This window comes from Gymnoscopelus microlampas, assembly GCF_963454915.1.
Source record: "Gymnoscopelus microlampas genome assembly, chromosome: 4".
NCBI lineage: Eukaryota > Metazoa > Chordata > Actinopteri > Myctophiformes > Myctophidae > Gymnoscopelus > Gymnoscopelus microlampas.
In genome coordinates this window covers 31,213,625-31,237,495 of record NC_139941.1, presented here as the reverse complement: position 1 = coordinate 31,237,495, position 23,871 = coordinate 31,213,625, and the positions used below count along the sequence as shown (strand labels likewise).

The window sequence follows — 23,871 nt, the reverse complement described above, 5'->3', positions numbered from 1 at the left end:
CATTTTATAATTAATATTCTTTGTAGACTGATATAATTGAGCCAAGGCTGAAATACAGAACTTGATGCAGTGTGGTTAAAGGTAGGGTAAGTGTTTTTTTTTTGGTTAAAGTGTTAAATAGCTCTATATTCTGATAGTATTCATTGCTAGAGAGTTTGTTCAGTAACAGGAGTCTCCATGTCTCTCCAGCTCTTTATTAAACAGAAAATGCATTTTCAGGTCGACATACCAATTTTATCCAATCAGGATAGAGAACTCAGTCAGGATACAGATTAAACAAGTGAAATTGGAAGTGATGACACAAAGAAATGAGCGACAAAATTGGACTCACCTACCTGAAAATGTATTTTCTGTTTATTAACGAGCTGAAGGGACAGGGAACCCCCTGTTACTGAACACACACTGTATAGCAATGATTACTATCAGAAGTGCCTTTAACAAAACGTTTTGTTTTAACCCTACTTTGTCACTTTACCCTTTTAAAACTTTACTTTTAATTTGTCTGCAGCCGTATCCCTCAAAAGCACAACAAGCACAAAGCTCAATATATTGTATCTTCTATACATAATTCATCTCCAGGCATTTTGTTTTATCTATTTTGAAAATCGTGTTTCTTTGAAAATGTGGTCTGTTTCCTTATCTTTTTGTGAACTCTGAAATGGAGATGGTGTGAAAGCATGCACATGCAAATGATAAAGACTAGGTGATGCTGGACAGAGAAACACATGAGAACAAAAAAGCCTCACTAGAGAATGCTCCTATAGCAATAGCAATTTAATAGTACTATCACCACAAATGGTGTTTTGAGCATTAGCTTTTCATCAGGCTAGGTTAGAATACAGAGTATCACAATCTGCTGGCTGGACCTGAAGAACGAGGCCCACCGAGTCAGGTTAGTCTGTAACAAATGAGCCTTCAAAAGAGGAAGTAGAATACTAGAATACCTACGATATTGATGGAATGAAGTCTGAAAGTGTCGTATGATCAAACACAATGGGGATATAGATTTACCTATTCAGAAGCGTGGTGTCATTTCTTTCATCACAGTCACTGGAAGAAAGTGGTGCAGTGGACCAGCAACTAGTTTTGATATAAACCCTGACACCTTCACTCTGGAGAATATGTTTGCTGTGGAGTTGCAAAAGCATGCCATCATCATAAATTGGAGTGGATGGCGGCGTTGGGGTTGACTAATCCGCACCCTCGCATCGCATCACATTTCATGAAGTTAAGTATCAGAATCAGAAACCGGCCTCATCGACGTAGGACCAGAGAAGAGGGCATGGCTACACAATGTTGAACAAGACAAGAGGACATATCAAACCGTTTCCAGGACCAGACCCACTCTCACAAATATTTTTATATGGTCATTATTTCTAATAGATTGAAATGATTTGTAGAAGGGTATGTTTATGTGTAACTGTATATGTTCTCTTTTTGTATATGAGGTGGATGAGGGAGAGCCAAATGTGTTGTGGTTGTCAGAACTCCATACCCCAGAGTCCTACCTGACTACCCTGGTCTAAGCCACATGTCACAGGTCACCCAGTAGCCAACCTCTGGACTGCTCCATGCTCTAGTACCCACACACAGGTCATCAAGGACAGTCAATGAGAGACCTGTTCTGGAGAAGGTAAGAAAATACCCTGACAACTTAAAAACAAGTGCATAATTATGTACTTTAGTCATTGCTATTAACATCACTAAAAGTAATGGGGTTGCATTTTATTTTGTAATTTTGTATGCTTTGTGAGTTGCGTTGTATCTGCAAGGAGCAGATTGGGGCATAGAGAACAGCTGTCTAAGCCCAAAGCTTTGTAGTCCAGCTGCACATGCTCACGGTCCTCGTGGAAGCTCACCGGCTCAAATGACAGACCAGGTACTCACTGTATGTAAATGTATATTTATTTATATTTATATATTTTGTTTATTGGAAGAACTCTCCAAAGTCCAGAGTTTTTGGCACACTGAACAGTGAGGTTTTCCTATCCTTTTTATAGATCCAAAGTTTTGGGTATATTTTGATGTCTTTTCCCACAGAACACATTGTGGATGCCAGTGTACACCACGTCCATGTGGAGGAATGCAATGGGCGTGGGACTGGTATTTGAGGCTGATCTGTTTACTACCAACTAAGCACATCTCGTGTGCTTGGGTGCTCTGAACTGGATGGAATAACTATAATTATAAAATAAGTTTTACTGTAAGTACCAATGTCTATTCTGAGATTTAGAATGTTCAGATAAATGTGTTAAAATCCTGATAGATTTCCAGATCTCACACATCATATTATCAAAGAAAAAGCAAGATCTGTTTCGGATGGTATATTTAACAGACCCAGAAACAAAGTCACAGTGAAAAACCTTTAACACTTCCTTTGAAGCGCATGTCTATAATGCTTTATAAACATGCTTAAAATGGATTATAATCTTATAACACTGTATGATTATAGTTATAAGCACTCATAAATACTCATAATGCCTTATACAATCATCATAATACATTATAATATCAAATGTAAATGCACTGTAATCTGCTTATGACACTGGATAATTACAGTTATAAGCACTTTCATAAAGGATTTATAATAAAACTATATTATAACAATGATTATACGTAATACATTTATTAAAATGTATTATGTATTACACATATGAGAACTAAACACTCTGATCCTTACCTGAACCAAGACATATCATTGTCTACTATTACAGTATACATGAGCAGATTCTAATTTATTATAAGTATGTTTATAAGTATTATAGACATGAAGGATTACCAAAAACCCATTGCATTAAAGAATGACACAACTCTATAAATAATCACCAGTCAAAATATTACTACAAATACTTAACATTTATTTCCTAAAATACTGAGGAAATACAATCCTATTGAGAGCGTGACAGGTGAAAAAAATCGTATTCGCCACTAGATGGCAGAATAGAGCAGTGCTTAACTGTCTGCTCTACTACTACTGACTCTCTAGACTGGAAACAGACTTGCTGGTCTCAAGCTGAATACAAGAATGCTCGCCCCAAAACACGCTCGCCCCAGGTAAAATCCGGTGACCTTGGAACGGTCGCCACCAGGTATTCCTAAAAGTAACCTCAGTAAAACTATGCCTAAACCTAACCTTATTCCTAAACTTAACCTCAGTAAAACTATGCCTAACTCTAAACTTATTATTCCTAACCTTAACCACAATAAAACAAATACAAGAACCGATGGGGGCGAGCAGTCTGCAAAACAATGGGGGAGCATGTGTTTTGGGGCGCGTGTTCCGGTTACCAGCTAGTATCTGGAGAAATGGCAATACATCTAAGGGCACTAACCGCTGCTATTTTTAATCTCTGAAGAAAGATCATTTCAATGTTTCTGTCTGTTGAATACTCTGTGGCAACCAACATCTACACTCTACCACTCAGCCTGACAGGATGAAGTTGTTGTAACATTATTTCTCCAGGTCCAGTATATAATTCTCCACCCTCTCTGCCTCTCTTGCCTCTGCCTAGAGCAGAGGAGGAGGCTCTCCATAAGGAAAGAATAAATTAATAAATACATCTGTCTGACATCCATTATAAAACACATCTCTGCAGATAATGGTTAGACTCATATTTGAAATTGATCTACACAGTTCAGATGTATAGTATTTGAGCTATTGCCATCTGTTTGCAGTTGAATTCAAATAGGTCTTTGTTGTTTTTCATACTTAATCTGAATGTCTCAAACGAAATTCAGACTTGTCTTTGTCAGAATTTTTTGTTTTGTTTACTTTGAGCTATATTTTCTGCCCATAAGGATTATAGCTGCTGCTCATAGTGGAAAAACTAAAACATTGACCAAAGTACAATGGAAAATGTTTCCACCATAGCAAAGACTTATGTACCTCTTGAGCCCTTTGGAGAATAACATGCAAGCACTTATAGATGTCACATTCATCCAATGCACCCTCTACTTTCTCCAATGACAAATCACCTTATTCATGTGAGCTGGGCATCTTGAGTCAGGTGACGGGAGACCATGGGTAAAGTCAGACAGTCAAAGAACACTTGGCAGCCAGTGTGGTCATGCATCATTCATGCACAGGGACACATGCACAGTTAAATTCTCTGTAAAAATGGACCCGTAACTCTGTACATGCATGCTAGAAAACAACTGATAAGGATCAGCCCACTCTTGGGCCATTTAAGTCAATGCATCTAATGGTTGTGAGAGTGGTTTAAATGGGGTGACAGTGGCAATAGACAACGGGTACCCGCTGCTTTCAGGGGTACGGCCATCATAATGCAGACTGAAGAGTCTGAGACACTTTTATGAGCACACATGGGGGAGGGGGGGTGTTATTGGGGGTGGCGGCACTGCCCCATCAAAACACAAAGGAAAGGTGTACTTTTTAATGATGGACGCTGCAAATCTTTCAGATGAACTTAAGTAAAAAGTACATGTGCATGTAGAAAAGCTTTTTCTCCTCACAGTGGAGTGAGAATAAAAGAGGAAGGAAGGAGAGCAACAAGACAAGGAGTGGAGAAAGTCAAAAAGAAAAGAACTCCCAATGCCCCCACCCCACCTCTTCTTTCAGAGTTCAAAATTATTTTCAGCTGCCTTGGACTGGAGGGATTTACATTAACTCCAAGCTGCTCCAGTACTTGGCACCGCTGCCCGTGCCTGTTACCTCATAAAATGCCATGGGTGCCACAACTCTGTGCCCACCCCCTGGCCAGCTCTTTCAACTCGTTTCCGTTTGGCGTGATTAAGAGCAGGTGGGCTTCACAGCGAGCAGTTTCAGGGTCCTGACTCAATAGTATGAATGGTCTACTGAGCCAAGTGTGTCCAACTGTACCACAAATCAGAATGGTGCTGGGGATTGATTTATTTGATAATTTGTTTTTATTTATGTATTGGTACACCAAATAAATATAGCCCTCAACTATAGGACAAAGGATCATGTCCTGTGTCTGAAGTGTCCATGAATAAGCTTTGAATCTCAGGCTCCAAGAGGTGCTGTTCTGTTACTGTTGCACTCTCTCTCTCTCTCTCTCTCTCTCTCTCTCTCTCTCTCTCTCTCTCTCTCTCTCTCTCTCTCTCTCTCTCTCTCTCTCTCTCTCTCTCTGATCTATTTGGTGCCTATTCAGGCACCAACATGCAGCATCAGAAAACATAACATAGACATTAGATACAATGCAGCCTATCTTAAAGAAGCAAATTATCCAAGCACCTATTGGGTGCAGACAACCGGCTATAACGTTCAAGAAACCTTTGCTGTGAATCATGCAAAAGCAGATATACATTCACAGCATCTGTGCAGCTGGTGCATGTGACTTGCAGCTTTGCCCACTGAGAGACCTGAGAAGTGTAGTCACCCAAACCACAATATAGATTTTGGGCTCCAGTACTTGCAGTGCCAGGTGTTTAGCTTGGAGCAGGACCACAGTGCTGTGGTTACTGGCTGCTTGTACTGTAACCCTACAGGTCCCACAACCATGGCTAGAAAGAGGTTACAGTAACCCCAGCTATTCATTTGCCCTTCTGTCTGGGCACTGCATGTGGACTTGGCAGACAGTCTTCTTATGGCAACCATACAAAAAAGGATTGTGTTTTAGAATGGCCCATAATAGAATATAACAATTTCTTGTTTTATGTGTCATGGATAAATCGTTATAGATTTATAGGAATCTGAATGTGATATATTTCATTATAATGGAATACCCTGATTCAAGTTCGTTCATAATAAGTTTCATTGCTAACAATAACTATGATTTCAGTGAGACCTTTTGCCATCCTGGAAAGCTCACAGCCGATAATTAATTTACAACAGATGCGATGCTTATTTGTCCTCGGTGAAAGGTTGAAACGGGGCAGGGTAGGACTTGGCGGGCTGTGCTTTTGAAAGACTCGAGGAGACTATAAAACTAGATCATGCCCATTGTGCAAGGCTCGGCTTGAAGTGGGAGGCAGAGTCCACACAGAAAGGAGAACAAACACGGTACCTAGACGTTTGATTTGTTGCTGTCGGATCACTGGCTGTATGCTGTAGATATAGCGAACACTCGGCGAAGTACTCAAGTAGCCTAACAGTGGCGTTTTTCCTCACCTTCACAGACATTTAAAAAAGCATTACATCATTCATCTGTCCTTTTAAAGAGGCAGATAGTTATTTCATTTCGTGTATGTCAGCTACTTTATAGTTGGTGGGGATGCGCGTCTTCTCAGTAACCAAACGACCCGGGCTTTGACGCATATTTTCCCCCAAAGCTGGACGCGTTCACCGGCCGCTTTGCGTTTTGTGGTAAAGCTTTCTAGTAACTTTTCTGGCCGTTACTTTTTTGACGCCGCGGAGAAGATGGGAATGTGTCAACGTGAGTCTTGTGTGTCCGCGCTGCTTTACCGAAGAAGTTTCCGCTGGACGGTGCTGCTGTTGTGGCTGAGCAGCTCTGCTCAGGGGACCTGGAGGACGGGACTGTACAAAACCTACTCAGCAGGGAGCCAACTGGTCCAGACATCAGCCTCTCACACCTCTATATATCAAAAAAGGTAAAAACTGATTGCAGATTATGCAGTTGTCAAGTTGATGTTGTTTTTTTCAATATGTGTTTTTAATGTTTTAATCTAGCTATATGTTATCAAATTGTCTAGATACAGGGGTCTTCAACGGGGGGTCCGGGACCCCCTAGGTGGTCCTCAGAGTTACTACAGGGGGTCCGCCAAATCTTTGTGTGATGGGGAACATTAGCCGAAAATAGCAGATCTACAAGCTCACAACGGTTGTGTGCTTGTAGATCTGCTATTTTCGAAGAGTTTGTGTACAGGGAAAAAAAGAGCAAGTACAGAGCCAATGGTCAAGTTGACTAAATGTTGAGGGTTTAAAAGGTTATCTGAAAATACACATTTGCATGAATCCAACTATCTGTGAAATGTATGAAAAGGTTTAATCTGTAACACAGTTTTATACAATATGTAGTGGGGGTCCCTGCTTCATCTCTCTCTCATCTAGGGGGTCCTTGGGCTGAATAACGTGGAAGACCCCTGGTCTAGAGAACAATATTAAACATAAACAAAGTGTAGGCTACTCATTGTGCACTGCTACTTCATTGTCTCTACCTATCAGTCCTTAACACCCCCCCCCCCCCCCCCCACTTTTATGCTCTCAATAAATTACAGTACATTCAGAGTTACTCCCATCCATGTCCATCTATTTAGCCGATTGTATTGTCTTCCTGACAGTTGGTTTCCTTTTTCCTGTTCAGGGAACTGAGGGAAGCATGCTTTTGTCTGTTCTCTCCCATTGTCATTGTTGTCCACTGCTTTGGCCTCGACTGTTTTGGCCTCTGAGAGGTGGACTGTCTCTTGAGTTGTGCGCTGTGCTCTAAATTTTGCCAGCAGCAGCCTTCAACTCTCAACATCTGCTGCCTCTCAGCTGTCTGGGCTCTCCTTGAAGATCTGGACAGACTACTCAGGGGATCTTGTACTAAGCTCTACAAAGACAAACAAACCACCAACTTGGATGTGTGGATCTGCCACCATAAATCCAAATGTCAGCAGTGAACACAGCACACATTTTGAATGAGCGTGTATAGTGAGCCTGGAGCAATCATTTTTACATCTGCAATAAAGTCTGCACATATAATCGATGACCAAAGCACGCTGAGTGATAAGGTTTATGAAATTGTCAGTTATCATTGCCATTAGAGTGTGTGTGTGTGTGTGTGTGTGTGTGTATATGTATGTATGTTTGTTTGTCTCGCCTTTGTGCATCTCAGAGTGACAGCCAGGGATGTCGATGAGTGTGGATCTGAGACAAAACCATCAGACTAAACACAAAGGGGGAAAACGCCATCTGCTTTGCTTCCCTTTTAGACAAGCAAGTGCAAGGCTGGCCGATGCTTGATGATGAGATGACGTTCTCCATCTCACAAATATTTATGTTCCTCAAGTTCAATGCGTGCAAGTGAAAGTGTGCGTGTGTGCATGTGTGCTAGAGAGACACACACACACACACACACACACACACACACACACACAAATGCACACTTTTTAATGTGGGAAAGCTTAAAGGTTGATGGTTGAAGATTCTTTGTTCTCCTGGTTGTGTTTAGTGGTCCCAGTCTGGGTCAACTGGTTTTGGTCCACTGGTTTACCCCCCACTCAGCTTCCCTGTCATTCACTGGCAGAAGTTTGTGGATATGTTTAGTAAACACATGCAGCTGGGACTCCACCGCATCTGGGCTTGTTTTGGGAAGAGGAGCTGAGTTTACAGTTTCCTCAGGTTGTTGCAGTTTGAGAGTTGATGTGAACAGAGATGGAGCGGGTGTTTTGAGTCAAATGTGGACTGAGAAGACAGGGGTCAGTGGGTTTAAGGTGTCATGAATGTCACTGAGTGAGCCTCTCGGTCCACCTGCTGTCTGGTCTGATGTATATAGACAGGCATGTTTATGGTGTGTCAACAAAGCCAAACAGTGGCAATTGGTTTTTATAGAACAGAGGCTCTCACATGGGTATAGCCTGAGTGATCCGACATTCCTACGCCACGGTGCACTAACGACTGTGAGACTCTGCAACTGGTCATTAAGCACACAGTCAAGGGGATGTAGGCTCTAAACGTAGAAAAATATAGGACTGTGTAGTAGAGGTCAGTCATAGGGAGACAATAGCAGAGTCTTCTCAGACAAAGCCCTGACTTAACACAAAGCCCCTTACCCAAATGAAAGGAGGTAAATTAAAACTCGTTGAGTTGTGCTGTTCTTGACTCGTGCAGTCCCTCTGTAGAATACCCAATGAAGCATGTATTCAACCGTGTCCTTGAAGACTACAGTCTATTATTTTGACAAACAAGATAACTGAAATAATAACTTATTTTGTCGAGCAATATGGTTGTGTGACAAAGTATAACTAAGCTATAAGCAGAGTGTAGCTGCCTCTTGCTCCGCTCCTACTGCGGAGGACTGGTAGTCATGGTGTGACAAGCAGTCAGGGGCCCCGTGACGCCCCTCATTCCTCACCCATCATCACTACCTAGCTTTAAACGTACTCACGCGCACGCTCCTTTAACATTGGGAATGGAAATGACAGGGATTCCAATGGTTCTGTAGACTAAAAGGGAATACTACGATATTTTGGCCAGGCTTGAAAAAGCGATCTCTGATCTCAGTGTGACTACGTGGTAAAATAAATGAATACAAATGTTGGAGTTCAAATTATTATATTAAAATTAATTATATTGAAAAGAATTAATCTGTGATTCCATTTAAAAAAAACATTTATAAAGGACATAGTTTTGGTGACAGTGACACTAACCAGGGTGCTTTTGTATAACATACAGTCATTTTCTAGTATGGGGATAATACGCACTCAAGTATATACTGACTTTCTTTTGTTTTCTTTAGTACATTTTCGCCTTTTGCTTTTCTTATTGATAGCAACTGACTGTGTAGAGAGACAGGAAATGGTGAGAGAGAGTCGGGGAGTGAAATCAGCAAAGGTCCGCGGGCCCAGGAATCAACCCGGGACTCACTGTCAGGCATCAGAGCCTATGTGGTGCGAGCCTTAACCACTCGGCTATTGGCATCCCAAGTGATATACAGACTATTTTGTTTAGAGAAATGTAGCATGTTTCCATGCCACACAGTCACTGTTTGATTAAAGCTGCAATTCATAAATTGTATGTCCTAGATGGGATTATCTGGGAGACTCATATATTGAGCTTATGAGCTTCAGGCAGTACTACTTGTCAACCTCTGTCCTACGACCTGACACCATGCTCTAAATTTCTCAAATACTGCAGATGCAATCTGGGAACCCATTCGGTAAAAAAGAGAGAGATTACTGCAGATGTGGTAGATCTATGCTGTAGTTGTTATACTGTATAATAAGCTGTAGGCCTACCATACATATTGATTAAAATAAAGTTCTGGATTCCAGCTTGAATGGTCAACTGGGCAGCTCTGTGGGTCAACGAAGCAGCTCTTAGCTGAACATTTGCATGACATCACAATTTAGAGGCCTCAAGGAATGGGACATTGTTAACCTTCATAAATGCTGTCCTACATTAGGCAATAGAAATAATACATAGTATTTATACCATATATGCGTAGCTATCTGTGTCCAGTAAGTTACATGTTGTTTCTTATAATAAACATTAAATATTATCGGCTTTACTAATATCACTGCAGGTGCAGAAGAAAATAGAAATGCCAAGATCCCCTCGGTCATTTTTTTTAAACTTCCAACTGCAGACACCTTGGGGAGAAAAAGAGGGGCACATACTGTACCCAGCCGCAAGCACACACAAACACACTAAAAGCTCACAGGTGTTCCAAATCTACATGCATACAGGCAGACTTGTCCTCAAGCACAAAGCTGAGTAAGACTTTTCCAAGTTTTTCTGTGGCTTCGGCATGAGAATCACTTAGCTTGGCCCTTCAAGGCCTCAGTTTGGTGCTTTGATGATTTGTAGATGTTTTCTTTGCGAGTTCACTGACCCAGAGTGAGGATGTTTATCGGGTATGAAGAGCCCTTTGGCCCAAGTCTTCTTGGAGCGCTATGACCCGCTTCTCGTTCACCACGGCCCCTGAAGTGACCGTGTCATTTGATCCTGAGAAGACCTGCAGCACAACTGGGCCACCCATTTGACATTGGGGCTATTCTATTGACAGATTTTCAGTCACTTAATAACTGATTTTCAATCACTTATTTTTGTCGAGCGATATGGTAATTTGATGAGGTATAAATTAGCCTTCAGCATCTCACTAACAGCTCTGTGATGCTAGAAGTGTAACCCTAACGATACACACTATAATTCTCAGTTTTGGTTACATTTTCTGTCCGTCTCTCTTTCTGTATCACTCAATCTGCCTTAGCTATCATTGACCTCTTACTGTGTTCACATTGGACTCATATATCCTCGTGTAACCTTTTAAGATGTTCAATCTTACTTATATTTGTATAGCTCCCTCCCTCTGTTTTTCTCAGCAGCAGATTATAACTGCTGGAATGTCATCTCTCTGTCTCTCTCTCCATTAATGCCACTACTTTCTCTCTCGCTCTCTCCCATTTGTTGTTGGATGACATTTATCCCATGTCTCTTCTCCTCCATCCCTCTGGGACCTACAGTGCAGAGTGCATCATAATTGTCTATCCTTTCCTTTCCCATGGGCAGGCTTCTTGTGTGACCTCTCTGTGGTAGAATGACCTTCCCCTCATCTTCTCCATTCTGCTCTCCTATTTTCTCTGACTGCATGCCACATCTGTCTTTTGTCTTTTGTTCTCCACAAGTATTTTTTCCCACAGACAAAAAACTAGAAAAATTCCTTCAGATTGCTGTCATATCCATGCATATTCTTTGACTGCAGTGCTTTTCTGTTCCTCATCCCGTAGTATAAAAATGAAAGGGTATATTTCAACGAGGGAGGTGGCGGTGGGGGTGGAGGTTCAGCCATGTCCCAAAGGCAAGGTAGTTATTGAGAGAGAAAAGGAGACTGAAACAGGAAGCACAGCAGGGAGTGCACCTGGATGTTGTTGACCAGAGTCTGGCTCTGCTCCGTTTCGTGAGTCTGACGAGTAGTATGCCCTCCTGTCAGTTTCAGGGCACTCTGCTTCAAGCGTCTACATCCATTTATAGACAGTTACTTTAAAGTGAAATTACCTCCTAACCCATCATAGCCTGATGATGCATGGGATGAGTCCCATGACACACTGGGCTGGGGGGCAAACCGTCACTCCTCAAAGGAATTTCACTTCTTTTAGACTATTTCATGAGCTCTCCATCAGCGTTATTCATTTGGGGTTCTGCACGCTTTTGTTTCCCCCGATGTTTTACTGTGTTGGCGGCAGCAGTGGTGGGGAACAGATGGACCAAAGCTGTGATATTTTTCCATCCCTTCAGAATTAAGATTTTTTTCTCACACACACACACACACACACACACACACACACACACACACACACACACTCTAAGCTGTTGGCTGTGATGTGTATGACTGCTAGAGATGGCTGATGATTTATTTGGTTTGGGTCCAGCATTATGAGTGCGCCATGTTTGGAGAGAGACCTGATACTCACTGAGGGCCTGCTGGGCGCTGTTGCCAGTGAAACACCAGGGTGCTGGTGGGTTTCACACTTATCCACACACCATCCTCCAGCAGGGGGATGGTGTGTGTCCTATAACAGGATTCAGAGATGAAGTATAAGTGCATCAAGCACCTGTGTCCCGTTTGCACTTTGACATGCATACAGCCTCATTAAATCCAATGGAGCATTAAACAGTAGTCCTCTAGTCTAGCTAACCAAGGAGAGTTATTCCGTCATTGTAAACTTATGTTCAGATTAATTTTGTCATCTCTCAGCCCATGAGCCAAAGCGTAATAACAGCTTACAGCAACAATCCCCAGTAATGGGATGCTTATTTCTCTCACCGACAGGCAAATTATTGCATAATGCAGGTTTCAGTTGTCAGTTCAATGGACATTTCATTGTAATCTTCATTTTGCCAGTTGCTTTTGTTATTTTGTAATTTGAAATGCTCCTTGGATAGGGAGAGGCCCGTCGTAAAACCTATAAAACCCCCACTTCCCCTTCTTACCCCCTGGTGACATACTTAGCTGTTCCCAGGTGGAGCTGTGGCCTCCCCTCTTAGCCTGGGAAACTCTGATGTTTATCTGTTGGTTCTGGAGGATAAGTGCTGGGGAGGAGAAGAGGTCAGCTCTCCCCACTTCCACCCCTATACCTGACCACAGAGCCTTCAGAGTTTGCATTCTTCCACCAGTGTTTAGCTATTTTCTTTTTTGTTGTTGTTTTTATTTAAACAGGGGAAAGCCAACATTGAAGAATGTAATAGTATGGATCTGACTGAGGTCATGTTTGTAGCCATCGTCTACTTACTTTTGTGATCTTGGTTTACAATGACAAAATCTAAGCAACGTTTTAATGAATCAACTCTCACCGGAACACCTTCGCTTCACCCGGTTTGCACCTTTCCACAAGATGTTCTTTAATCATTCAATCAACCATTTAATATTTGCCATTTGCTGTGTAACCTTTGGCGACACACACATACAGTACCCCCAACAGTTGTTAGCATAACAAAAGAAAGCTACTTTACCACAGTAACCTAGACGGTCAATGTTTAGATTCTGTTCGTGAAACCAGAGAGGTATGTATCTGCCAAAAACTACAAATGTTATACCAAAGTGAAATATCTCTTAAGCCCAATGAAGCTGTACAGATATTTCTTATGGATGCCCTTGCTTTCATCTGCCCAGGCCAGGTCTGTGTGCGGGCACCGCAACATGTGGGGATTGTTAATGTGGGCTGGTTCAGGGCTGCGCTGCATCCTCCGCCGTTGGCAGTTTCCTTCCGTGTAAACCTTATCCCTCATATACGCACATGTATGCAAACATATGGTCTCACATATTGACAAACAGCCTTTGGTGGGAACACTCTCCCACACTTGCAAACACTTTGGCATTGGAACACACAGCATGTAGCTACGTGTGATGTGAGCTACACCGTGTGCATTGTGGTTCCTACATACTGCCCGCTCTATACATAGTAATCAACACAGTCTATATAGTAATTGTTTTTCGTGCCCCCACCCCGTCTGTCAGCCGTAGCCATAATAATAAGGGCAATAATGGTAATCAGTGTATTTGTAGACTTCACTGTTAATAAAAGACTAGTAACACGTTAGTTCAAACAGCAGCCGTATCATGCATTAGACATGTCTAACTATTTTTCCTCGGTTTTGTGTCTTGAGGGATGAAGCTAAATATAAGAATCCACAAACAGATACCGACGACAACACAGTCTGTAGATTCACTAGATTGGTGTGGTGCGACATGCTAATGTACCTGTTTTGTAAATCTTCTATACTGTATGTGCTAGTTTCCATCTATCCACCGAAATATATAGAAACTGCAGTCTCAAGCTAAATTCTTCTTAGGCATATCATCTGGCCTGTATTGCCAGTGGCTCCATTCTGTCAGAGAGACCCACTATGTAGGACAAGTTTAATGAATACCATAGTAGGGTTCTCTCTCCCTACTTCAACGTGCATGATTTCGCTTGTTAGCATTTTCTTTCCCTGACCAATAATGCTGTGATTGAAACCATACAGCCGCTTCAATCCTAATCAGGATCAGATATCTCCTCTGCTTAGGAAAGTAATGGAGCTGAGAGATCTTGGTTGGGGATTAAACCTGGTCTAGCCCTCGCTCTGCTGCACCGAATCCCCTTCTCAGTCTGATTTTGATGACTTTTGCCCTGCGGAGGCTTTGGATGCGACAGTGAGAACTTATTTTTTCATTGTGAAAATAATGAATAATTCTTCTCGAGTCTGATAAAGATGACACAAGATGTAAACATAAGAGGGTAGCATGTTCCAGCACTCCAGCTCTCAGTCATCATGTCCCCTACTATCACATCCCTGACCTTTACATAAGCTCAGTTTTCCTGCCAGGTCAGTTTCTCTCCTAGTGTCCCCCAGCTGTGCAAAGTGAATCCTGATAATGTCTTGCGAAAAAGTCTTTCCGCAAAGGGAATAGACCCCTGACCCAGCACTAGTCTGTGTTGAAAAACACACTATAATCTCAGTGTGGAACATTTACGCGCGCGTGTGCACACACACACACACGCACACGCACACGCGCACACACACACACACACACGCACACTCCCGCCTCACACTGTCCCGCCTCACACTGACTTTGCCTCTCGTGAGGAGAGAAAGGTTAGCGGATGTGTATTGATAGGCGAGAGACTGCAATGTAAATACGACCCACAATGCCCTCCTGCAAGTCTCACGGCCGATTGAACCTCATATAAACACTGTAAAAGAGGGAGGGGGGGGGGTGTAAAGAAAAGAAAAGAATCAAACCCCCCGGGTAAAGAATGGCTTATTGAGTGTGTGAGGGCATGGCTAAGTTCCCTTTGTAGTGAGTACACAAATGATTGAGAGAGAGATAGTAGAACTCTTTTATGGGGTGCATCCACCTGCGTGTGTGTGTCTCTCGTTGGAGAATATAAACTAAACTTCCCTTATTTTATTCACTCCATCACATGAATGCCTTTCTTGTCTTTTGTCTTTGTTCCCTCTCAGGAACTGGTGTCCACATACCATCACTAAGACAGTGACGTGCCAGGTCCAGAATGGAACAGTCCTACAGCGGGTCTATCAGACATGCCGTTGGCCACAGGGATGCACAGGAGGCAGGTGAGTCTGGAGTCACCAGAAAACACATGTCAACAGCTATTCACCACAGTTACTATATACAATAGTATAGTAAATAGTACAATATATATCGCATGCAAATAGTGAAGTATGCTGTGTTGGTGTACATGGAATGGCATTTTCTTCTGTATGTTAATGTTTCCCAGCTACAGGACTGTGGTCAGACCCTCCTATAAGGTGGTGTACCGTACTGTGACCTCTCTGGAATGGAAATGCTGTCCAGGATTCAGCGGCACTGCATGTGAAGAAGGTAAGCAGAGATACAGTTGGAGTGCAATGCAACAGATCAGAGGACTCAAGCAGTGGAGTAATGTTTCACAGGAACACACATTATTTATACAGCAGCAGTGCATAAAATTAAAAGATCAGGACATGGTGTTCTGCTGAGATTTGTGAACATAGCAGGTGATTAATAGTTTGCGTAGAGGATCCATTGGGTTTCCTCTGTGATTGGATGTAGTTCTATGGGAGCTCTGAGAGTGAGCCAACATCACAGCAGAGAAGCGAGACACAGTGTGAGAGAAGTCTGCTGCCAGGATGGCTTTGGCTCCCCCAATTTCTCTCTTCCTCTCTCACTGGCTTCTCCATTCCTCGCCTTCCCCTCTATTTCCTCTCTTCTCCTTCTTTCAGGTTTCACTTGTGTCGAGTTCTCAACCTCAGCTTGGGCACACTTAACTCACCGTTGACCAGTACTGTTCCGTAAATTAAATAAATAAAAGCAGTGATTAACATTAGGCTTCCCTTCATCAAACACGCTGCTTCCCTCTTTGCTTTGTCCTTTTAACTGGGGTGAAGGAAAAACATCCATTAGCATCAGCAGGCCTAGCCAGACGCCTCCTCCGCCTTTTTTGATCACTCTGGTTTCATGCGGCCGACATTTGTCTTTGCAGCACATAAGGTTGAGGCTTTTCTGTGGTTTTGGATTTTATGGTCCAGCTGCAGCCATGTTGTCATCTTCAAGTGCCATGCTGGCTCTGCTTTTTTCTCTGTTCCCACAATTTTCAACTCCAGTAGCCACCTACCACACGCGCACACACACACACACACACACACACACACAAACACACACACACACACACACACACACACACACACACACACACACACACACACACACACACACACACACACACACACACACACACACACACACACACACACACACACACAAACAGTCATACTCCCACTCACTGTGTAATGACTTCCCCTGGCACTGGCCTCCTGGCTCAAAAGTCTGTGCACAAGGGTGGAGTGTTTATGTCGGGATTCAGGACTTGACTGGGCGTGACCATAAATCTTTTTGTGACACCAAGTACAACAATAACCCTTTACTGTGGTTAAGTTGGTTACTGTTTTGTGGTGTTGAAAAAAGTGGGTGTTTTTCTCCTTTATTTCCCAGGTAAACTTAACTCACAGCTACTCTTTGGACCCCCAGGGGGCCTACCGTCTGATGTAATGGGGCTGGGGAGAAATTACTCCACTTTTCCCACTAGCAGCACACCTGACCTCACACATGCGTCGACGGCTCGACACACAAAGTACATGAAGTCTGAATATTATGACCTAGACATTCTAGACCTCCCCCTCTCGCCCAAGTGCAAAAACAGCCTTAACAGGCAGACCAGGCGAGATACATTTACACAATGTGGAGGAACACAGAGTCAACTGGGGGAAAATTATCCAATTAAGTTGTTGCTGGAAGAGATCCCCCACAGCTCCCCACGCACTCCACCACCCACAACACCATCCCCGGTTGTCATGGCAGTTGGGGGCTGTCAAGCCAGTGGGGATGCTGGGATTAGCCACTTATCAGAGCGCCGTTCCGGGTGTCTCAGATCACAGGCCCTGCTGAGTGGAAGTGACAGTTCCTATTCACCAGGCCTTACTCTCCCGCACCATGGATGGTATCCAGGGCCGCCGGCACTTTGTTCTGCCCCTGCCGCGTGAGCAGAGCCCCCTTGCCAACACAGAACCTGATATCCCACTCCTCTCAGCCTCATTCCCTGTTTTAAGGAGAACATTTAACCGTGCCACACGAGCAAAGCCAGACACATGACATGGCTTAATACTGTTGCCAGGCAGAGCTATAAAGATACATTTATAGTTTAGTGGGTGCAAGATTGTCTGTGTTGTGGCTTTATTCACAGATCTCCAGATGTTTCTATTTGAATTCATGATTAAGGTACATAATCATGTGAGTAGTTCGTTTGGGTAGTCTTTTGGCAGCCCTATGTTGTTATTTATCCATATAATATAGCTTTTTAGAATGACACAGTTTTGAACATTTCATTCTGCATTGAAATATCTTTAAAATCACATGATTTGTCAGTAAAATGAACCTCCTTTGAAAATAAATAAATATATATATATATAAATAGAATGTAGGCCTATCTATTAAAAATCACACCTGTGTGAAGGTAGCGGCACCTTTGATACATTTTGTCATCAATAAGTGTTTATAATGTGTTTATAGCCACGTGTCACGTGAAGCTTGACCAATCACTTTGTTGACGTGTCTGACCAATCAGAACGTTGACGCAAAAGCCAGGTATAGAGGGCTACCGCTCTATACCTTTAGGTATAGAGCGGCTAGCGCCGCTAAAAATACTATCTAGGTTTGACAGAAAATGATAATGCGGGTTGAAACATTTTTCTCAAAGTTAATTGCAGAAATACAAGTTGTCTTGTCAGGTTGGATGGTTACACATTATTGGGTGGAGTGTTAATTTAACTCTTATGAGAGTAAAAATGGACCAGTAAGGGATTTTGCAGTGAGGGTATGCCCACATAAGTGGTCACTATGGTGATTTAACTCTGATATAACTCTTGAAAGTGTTATTTTCACCGGTGGCTCAGTCAGGCGCTAGAGAGGCCATTTGGGACCCGGAAGGTTCCCGGTTCGATCCCCAGCTCCTACCTGCTGTGTCGAAGTGTCCCTCACAAGACACTATGCACCCCAAATGCTCCCCAGCACTCCTAATAGGATGGGTTAATACAATGCACAGGTAGGCTACTCCGTCCAGGTAGTTGTACATGTCCAGTACCCCCCAACAACAATTTTCCTAAAAATATTGTCTTTTAATTATTTATATATTATCAAACATCATCTTTAAACTCAGACCGGAAAAGAAAGTCCCACTTAGCGTTCCAGTGTTGGGTGTACTGCATATCCCTGCTCCCATCATCCACTATCCTCTGCTTGTCTGCCTCTCACACGGTGGAAAATGTGCATAATCAACCAATGTACTTTCCATTCCTCCTACCTACCTACACAGTTGTTCCACAAGTGCAATCCTAACCCCCATGGCCCTGTCTGACTCCCAAAGCTGGCCTGCATTACAGAAGCCCTCCCTCAACGATGCCCACACGAGCTGCACTCTGGGATTGGGACCTAGGCTTGGATTCTGGCGCTGGGAAACCATGAGTAACAGACCAATCACCAGATTAGATCTATTTAAGTCAAATGTCCAGGAAAATAAGGGCACTTACCATATAAACACATTGTCTGATGACAGGCACATTAATTGACGTCTGAGAAATGTTCTCTAGAATGCATGTGCTAGTCTTTGCTCCATCCTCCATTCTAGCAAGTAGACTTGTTGATTGAATTGACAGGTCTAAATTGGAGATTTTTTTTAAAAGTTCTCAAAACCATAGGGACCCAGGTCCTGAGGTTCCTCGGGTGAATGAGAGAGTTTTATTGGGAGGGGTCAGGCCACTATGGTACTCGGCACCCTGTTGTCCAATCAGCTGAGCCGATGGGATCTTTAGCCTTTTGGCTCTTTCACATCCAAACCAAGGGCTCCAAAAGCAAGACATTACATCACACCCAGTCCGATAACAGGCAAGCCTACTCGGAGTCAAACTAGAGTGAGATAACACATCAGAGAGGCACTATTCATATTTCTCTCTTTTCCTTCATCTCCCACCCCAGTCTCAGTACTTGGCTGAAATTCCAGACCTATAGTGTAATTACAGGGTCCTAATTGTTTTCTATGAGGTTGGGGAGATATTGGCTTACGTTTGGACGTGAAAGACAATGGCCTTTATCTCTGATTGAGCCTGGGAAAAAATAGCCCTAAGTATTTGCAGATGGAGGTGCTTTCATAGTCTGCCAGAAACAGGGATTTAATGTATGCCTGGTTGGCTTTGGCATTCCAAGTAACTAAACTCTTGTTTTCAGAGGGGATATCCCAACTTGCAGTACATCAAACCGAAAAATCAAAATTATACCTCATTTAGAGGCAATTTTGTTATACAAGAATATCAAATTTATCCCACAACGGCAACATTTTTACATTAGAACTAGCTGTCAAATATGGTATCCCATAGAGATTGCATCAGTATTAAAAGTATGGCACTATATTAAGGAGGGTGCAGACTCAGCAACCATAGCAGTCTGTTATCTGCATGTATTTTCTCAGGGGTATATTTTTGACTGTTTCCCTCTCTCCTGCCATTCCATAGATTCCAAAGACGACACTAAGAGAAGGTAGTTGATTTTGACTTGTGTTATTGAGGCAAACACTTAAAAGAAATACGGCTGCAGCTTATCGCAGGAGGGGGCCGTAGTGCAGTGAAACATATGTGTGGACGTAGACTTGAATTAGCACGGCTGTCAAAGCCTTGCCGGGGGTGGGGGGGTCAAACCATATCTCGAAGCCAAGCGGAGGCTGCGGTTTTTGAGTTAGCAATTATGCCGTGGCTGGGAGGCAGAGGCGCGGTGTCTGTAATAAGCCACAGAAATGTAATCTGTGTTTTCACAGCTCAGCGCGGCTTATCAGAGGCCTACATGCTAAGCCCCCTCGCTTTAAACATCAGTAGGCTGCAGCTTGCCATTAGCAAGAGAAGAGTGGGAGTGTGTGGGTGCCTGTGTGTGTGTGTGTGTGTGTGTGTGTGTGTGTGTGTGTGTGTGTGTGTGTGTGTGTGTGTGTGTGTGTGTGTGTGTGTGTGTGTGTGTGTGTGTGTGTGTGTGCGCATCTGTGTGTCTGCCAGAGTATGTGTGTGGGTGGGAGAGCAAGGTGTTGAGCATTTGTACAGTGAGGGATGCAGCTGTTCAGCATGATTAGCTGCTTTAATGGCAGTAAGTTTTAGTAGCTGTAAGTGGAAGGACCCCAATATGAGGTCATAAGGGAGGGAGCTGAACAACTCCAGGTGACCTTCACTCCCACTCCCAGACCACACAGAGTTTGCTCTATCAAAACGGTTATGCTGACCTAATATAGACATCTTTTTATACAGCGGTCATGAAAGGGACCCTTCTCATTTCTTTCAGTCACATACTGTACCTCAATAGCTCTTATTTTACATTTACAGGTTGTAGACATGTCATGACATGACATGTTTCTCTCCCTTTCACTTACTTATACTGTACATGTATTCATGCATCAAATAGATCGATGATTATATTATTATTCATTGCCAATCACAGCCTCATACATTTTTTTATTTTTTAAGTAACTGTTAATGATGTCAGAAACCAGCATATTAAATAACAGCATTCATATTAAAGTTATGCTTTATCAACAACGCTGTAAGAAAAGATTGTAAACTCACTTCTGGGACTCGACCCACTCGTTGAGAAACACTGTGTATTTATATGTCTATGTACACAATGATAAATCTACAAATACACATACAGTATGAGAAGCACATCCCCACTGCCGCAACTTGCAGACAGGCTTTTATGCAGCCAGGGATTCATGGTTATGTAAATGAACAACGACAGCAGCACAAGTGCTGAGCCCAAATTGGAAGCAGCTGAGGTTAAGGCTGAGACAGGGGCCCCAGACGAGATTAGAGGCAGGAGTGTCCACCCCTTCAATACTGCATGGCTGCTCCACTCAAGGGAATTGTCACGACGGTCATTAATTAACATACAATACCATTCAGGTAATTATAGAAACCAAAGTACGAATGACTAAACCAAACAGTGGAAGTATGTTTTCTCTTTTAGCCCTAATAGCGGCAGTGCTCTTTAGGATGGCAATGTTGGTTGGTTGATTGGTTGTTTGGTTGGTTTACTCCCAGGTTTAATAGATTGATAGATTTAAGGCCCGAGCCCTAACTATTTGTATGAAAAACGTCCCTAAACTGTCTATAGCTGGGGTCTGGTTCCAGACCTCTACTCTAGGGGTCTAGCAGGGCTGTTTAGTCCTTTTGACTGTGGAGACAGTCCAACAAACACTCCGCAAGAAAGAGGCGTTTCTTTACGAAAAAAAGGACATGCCCTTTAAATATAGGTGTTTCACTATTTATTTAAAGGCCTTTTCTGCAATATGTCGGGGTGCGACCTTTATGATGATTGTTTCGCTCTCGCTTCCCAAGTTCCTCTGAACTGGAGGTGCGGGCAGAGAGTTCCTATGCTCTGGAGGTGCGGTCCTGGCTTACACACATACACAGCCAGAGAACTGCAGGAGGACGCTGCCTGGAAACTTATAAAGGACTCGTTTTATGAACGAGAGGGCGCTTTGGATATTATCTCCATAGCACTAGTACGCAGATTGACATGTGCAACACAGACAACAACAGCACTCTGAGGTGCCACTACCCCTTGGTGCTAATAGCACATGCAGATTGTTTACTTATTGATAGAGCAGAGCGTCGGCGAGCGCTGCTTTTCCGACATTCCAGCATACGTGTATATGTGTGTACGCGATCCTCTCCATTCCGCCAGGCAGTAACCTCGCGTCACACGGTGCTCCTCAGAGCAGACACAGGCAGCTTTCGTTGGATTTTCAGCTTCAAATGGCTGGTCACACCGGGATCGGGGACTGCTAGTTGAATCCGGGGTGGCGAGCCGCTTCCAACGGTGCCAGGCTCAAGTCTGTCCGTCGCCCCCCGGCTGAGGGACCACCGTGTTTTCAGTCATAGTTGATATTTTTCATTTAGTTCTTGTTGTTTTTGTCTCAGCATCTCTGATCTGTGTGCGTCTGCGTGTCCCCATTCCATCAGTCTATAGATAAAATAAATTCATGTCTTGTATAACAACATATTTAATTTATTGTCTACATAGATACAAAACAGGCAAAAACACTATTTGATGTTACTTCTCTACACGCCATTGACTGACCTACATCTTATAATGTTATGTCTATTTTTAAATCTTAAATAAATGGTGGAGAACTTAGAGTACAGACTCTCAATGCTCCAGTTGAATCTTCCTGAAAGTTTTATGCATGTTTAGCCTTGAATCTGTACAAAGTTTTATACATCTGGCCTGTGGGCTGGAAAAGCCTCTTCTTGTGCTCACTGATTTATTTATTATTTCCCTCGACTTCCCAGGAGAGCTTATTGAAAACTTTTTTTCTGCAGTCAAGAAGAAAGAAAGTAGTGCTAGCCAGCACTGCAAAACAACTTTTAGGGATGAAAATAGACACACACACACGTACGCACGCACGCACGCGCACGCACACACACACGCACACGCACACGCACACGCACACGCGCGCACACACACACACACACACACAAACACACACACAATATTGCAGACCCCGTGCTCTTCTGTCCCCAATAAAGTGGAAGCATTTCCTTCACCTAGTAGTTTAAGTGAGCTGGTGTGCCAAGTGAGTGACCCATAAACCTATGCAGGTTTTCTCCATCGCTGAGATTTGCAGGGTATGCAGACAGGATATGCAGACAGCCCAGGGTCTTAAGAGACAAGAATAGTTGGGGCGACCTTGGGTTAGAGTCAACTAGAACTCTGACAAGGTCGTGAATTTGTTTGCATTCTTTATTTTTCATTTTATTTCTGTTTATTTTTTCTTACTGTTCCTTTGTTACCTATTTTGTACTTGCTACGAGCTTGTAGATCTGCTATTTTTGAAAAATCGTGAAAATGTGTGCAAATCTGTGAATATATATATTTTTAAAGCGAACATTTTTAACTCAAATCTTTGCTTCTGGGGGTCCCTGGAACAAAATATTTTGATGGGGGTCCGCGGCCAAATACATATAATTTTGGGGGTCCTTGACATGAAAAAGATTGAGCAACCACTGATATAGAAACAAACGTTTTTCAGAAAACTGTTGGGATTTAGGAGACATGTAGAATCGGCTTCAGGTCTCAATGGGTTAATGCTATTGTGAATTTGGCCAGTGAGGGTGGGTGGGTTATTATTATTATTGTTGTAGTTTTCATTGATATAGAATTTGACAAATCCTATCGTTTTTCTTTGCCTTCACCACCATTCTAGATGTGAGGTCCTTTACCACTCGTCCCTTCTTCAGCTTTACTGACATCAGTCGCTATAAAGCCCAATTTAGCTCGTCTCTTCCCTGTCTTTCACCATATTAACCTTGCTCAACTAAGAGGCATTGAATGGCATACTGCCGTTAATGTATAACACAGAAGTGCTGCCCCTTCAATGGGCTTTGACAAGTTAATGAAGCGTATTCCCCGTGTTTTTCGACGTCAACGCGGAGACAATGGCGGCATTGATGGAGAGGGTGTCCCCCTGCAAGATGTGGGTTTCATACAGCTGTGATGAGTTCACCTGGTCCACTGCTGCCTGCTTCCAAAGAGGAAGGTTGGGGATCTCTTTCACAGCCATATACACACAGAAAATCACTACCCTACACAGTGTGTAAAAAACAACTCATAAGGGCCTGTTTTTACACTCTCTACAATAAGGATTAAGGATTTTATG

The 23,871-nt window shown here is 43.0% G+C and overlaps 1 protein-coding gene across 4 annotated transcripts in view; it reads left to right on the top strand.

Moving 5' to 3' along the window:
- Positions 1–5,944: 5,944 nt before the first annotated feature.
- The window catches only part of emid1 (EMI domain containing 1), a 59,556-nt gene continuing 41,629 nt past the window's right edge, over positions 5,945–23,871 (top strand). For all 4 annotated transcript variants that reach the window (XM_084054565.1, XM_084054563.1, XM_084054564.1 and 1 more), the window contains exons 1-3: positions 5,945–6,531; positions 15,089–15,202; positions 15,367–15,470. In XM_084054565.1, coding sequence (XP_083910691.1) covers positions 6,341–6,531; positions 15,089–15,202; positions 15,367–15,470 — 409 coding nt within the window. In that variant the 5' untranslated portion in view covers positions 5,945–6,340. The remainder of the gene's footprint in view (positions 6,532–15,088; positions 15,203–15,366; positions 15,471–23,871) is intronic.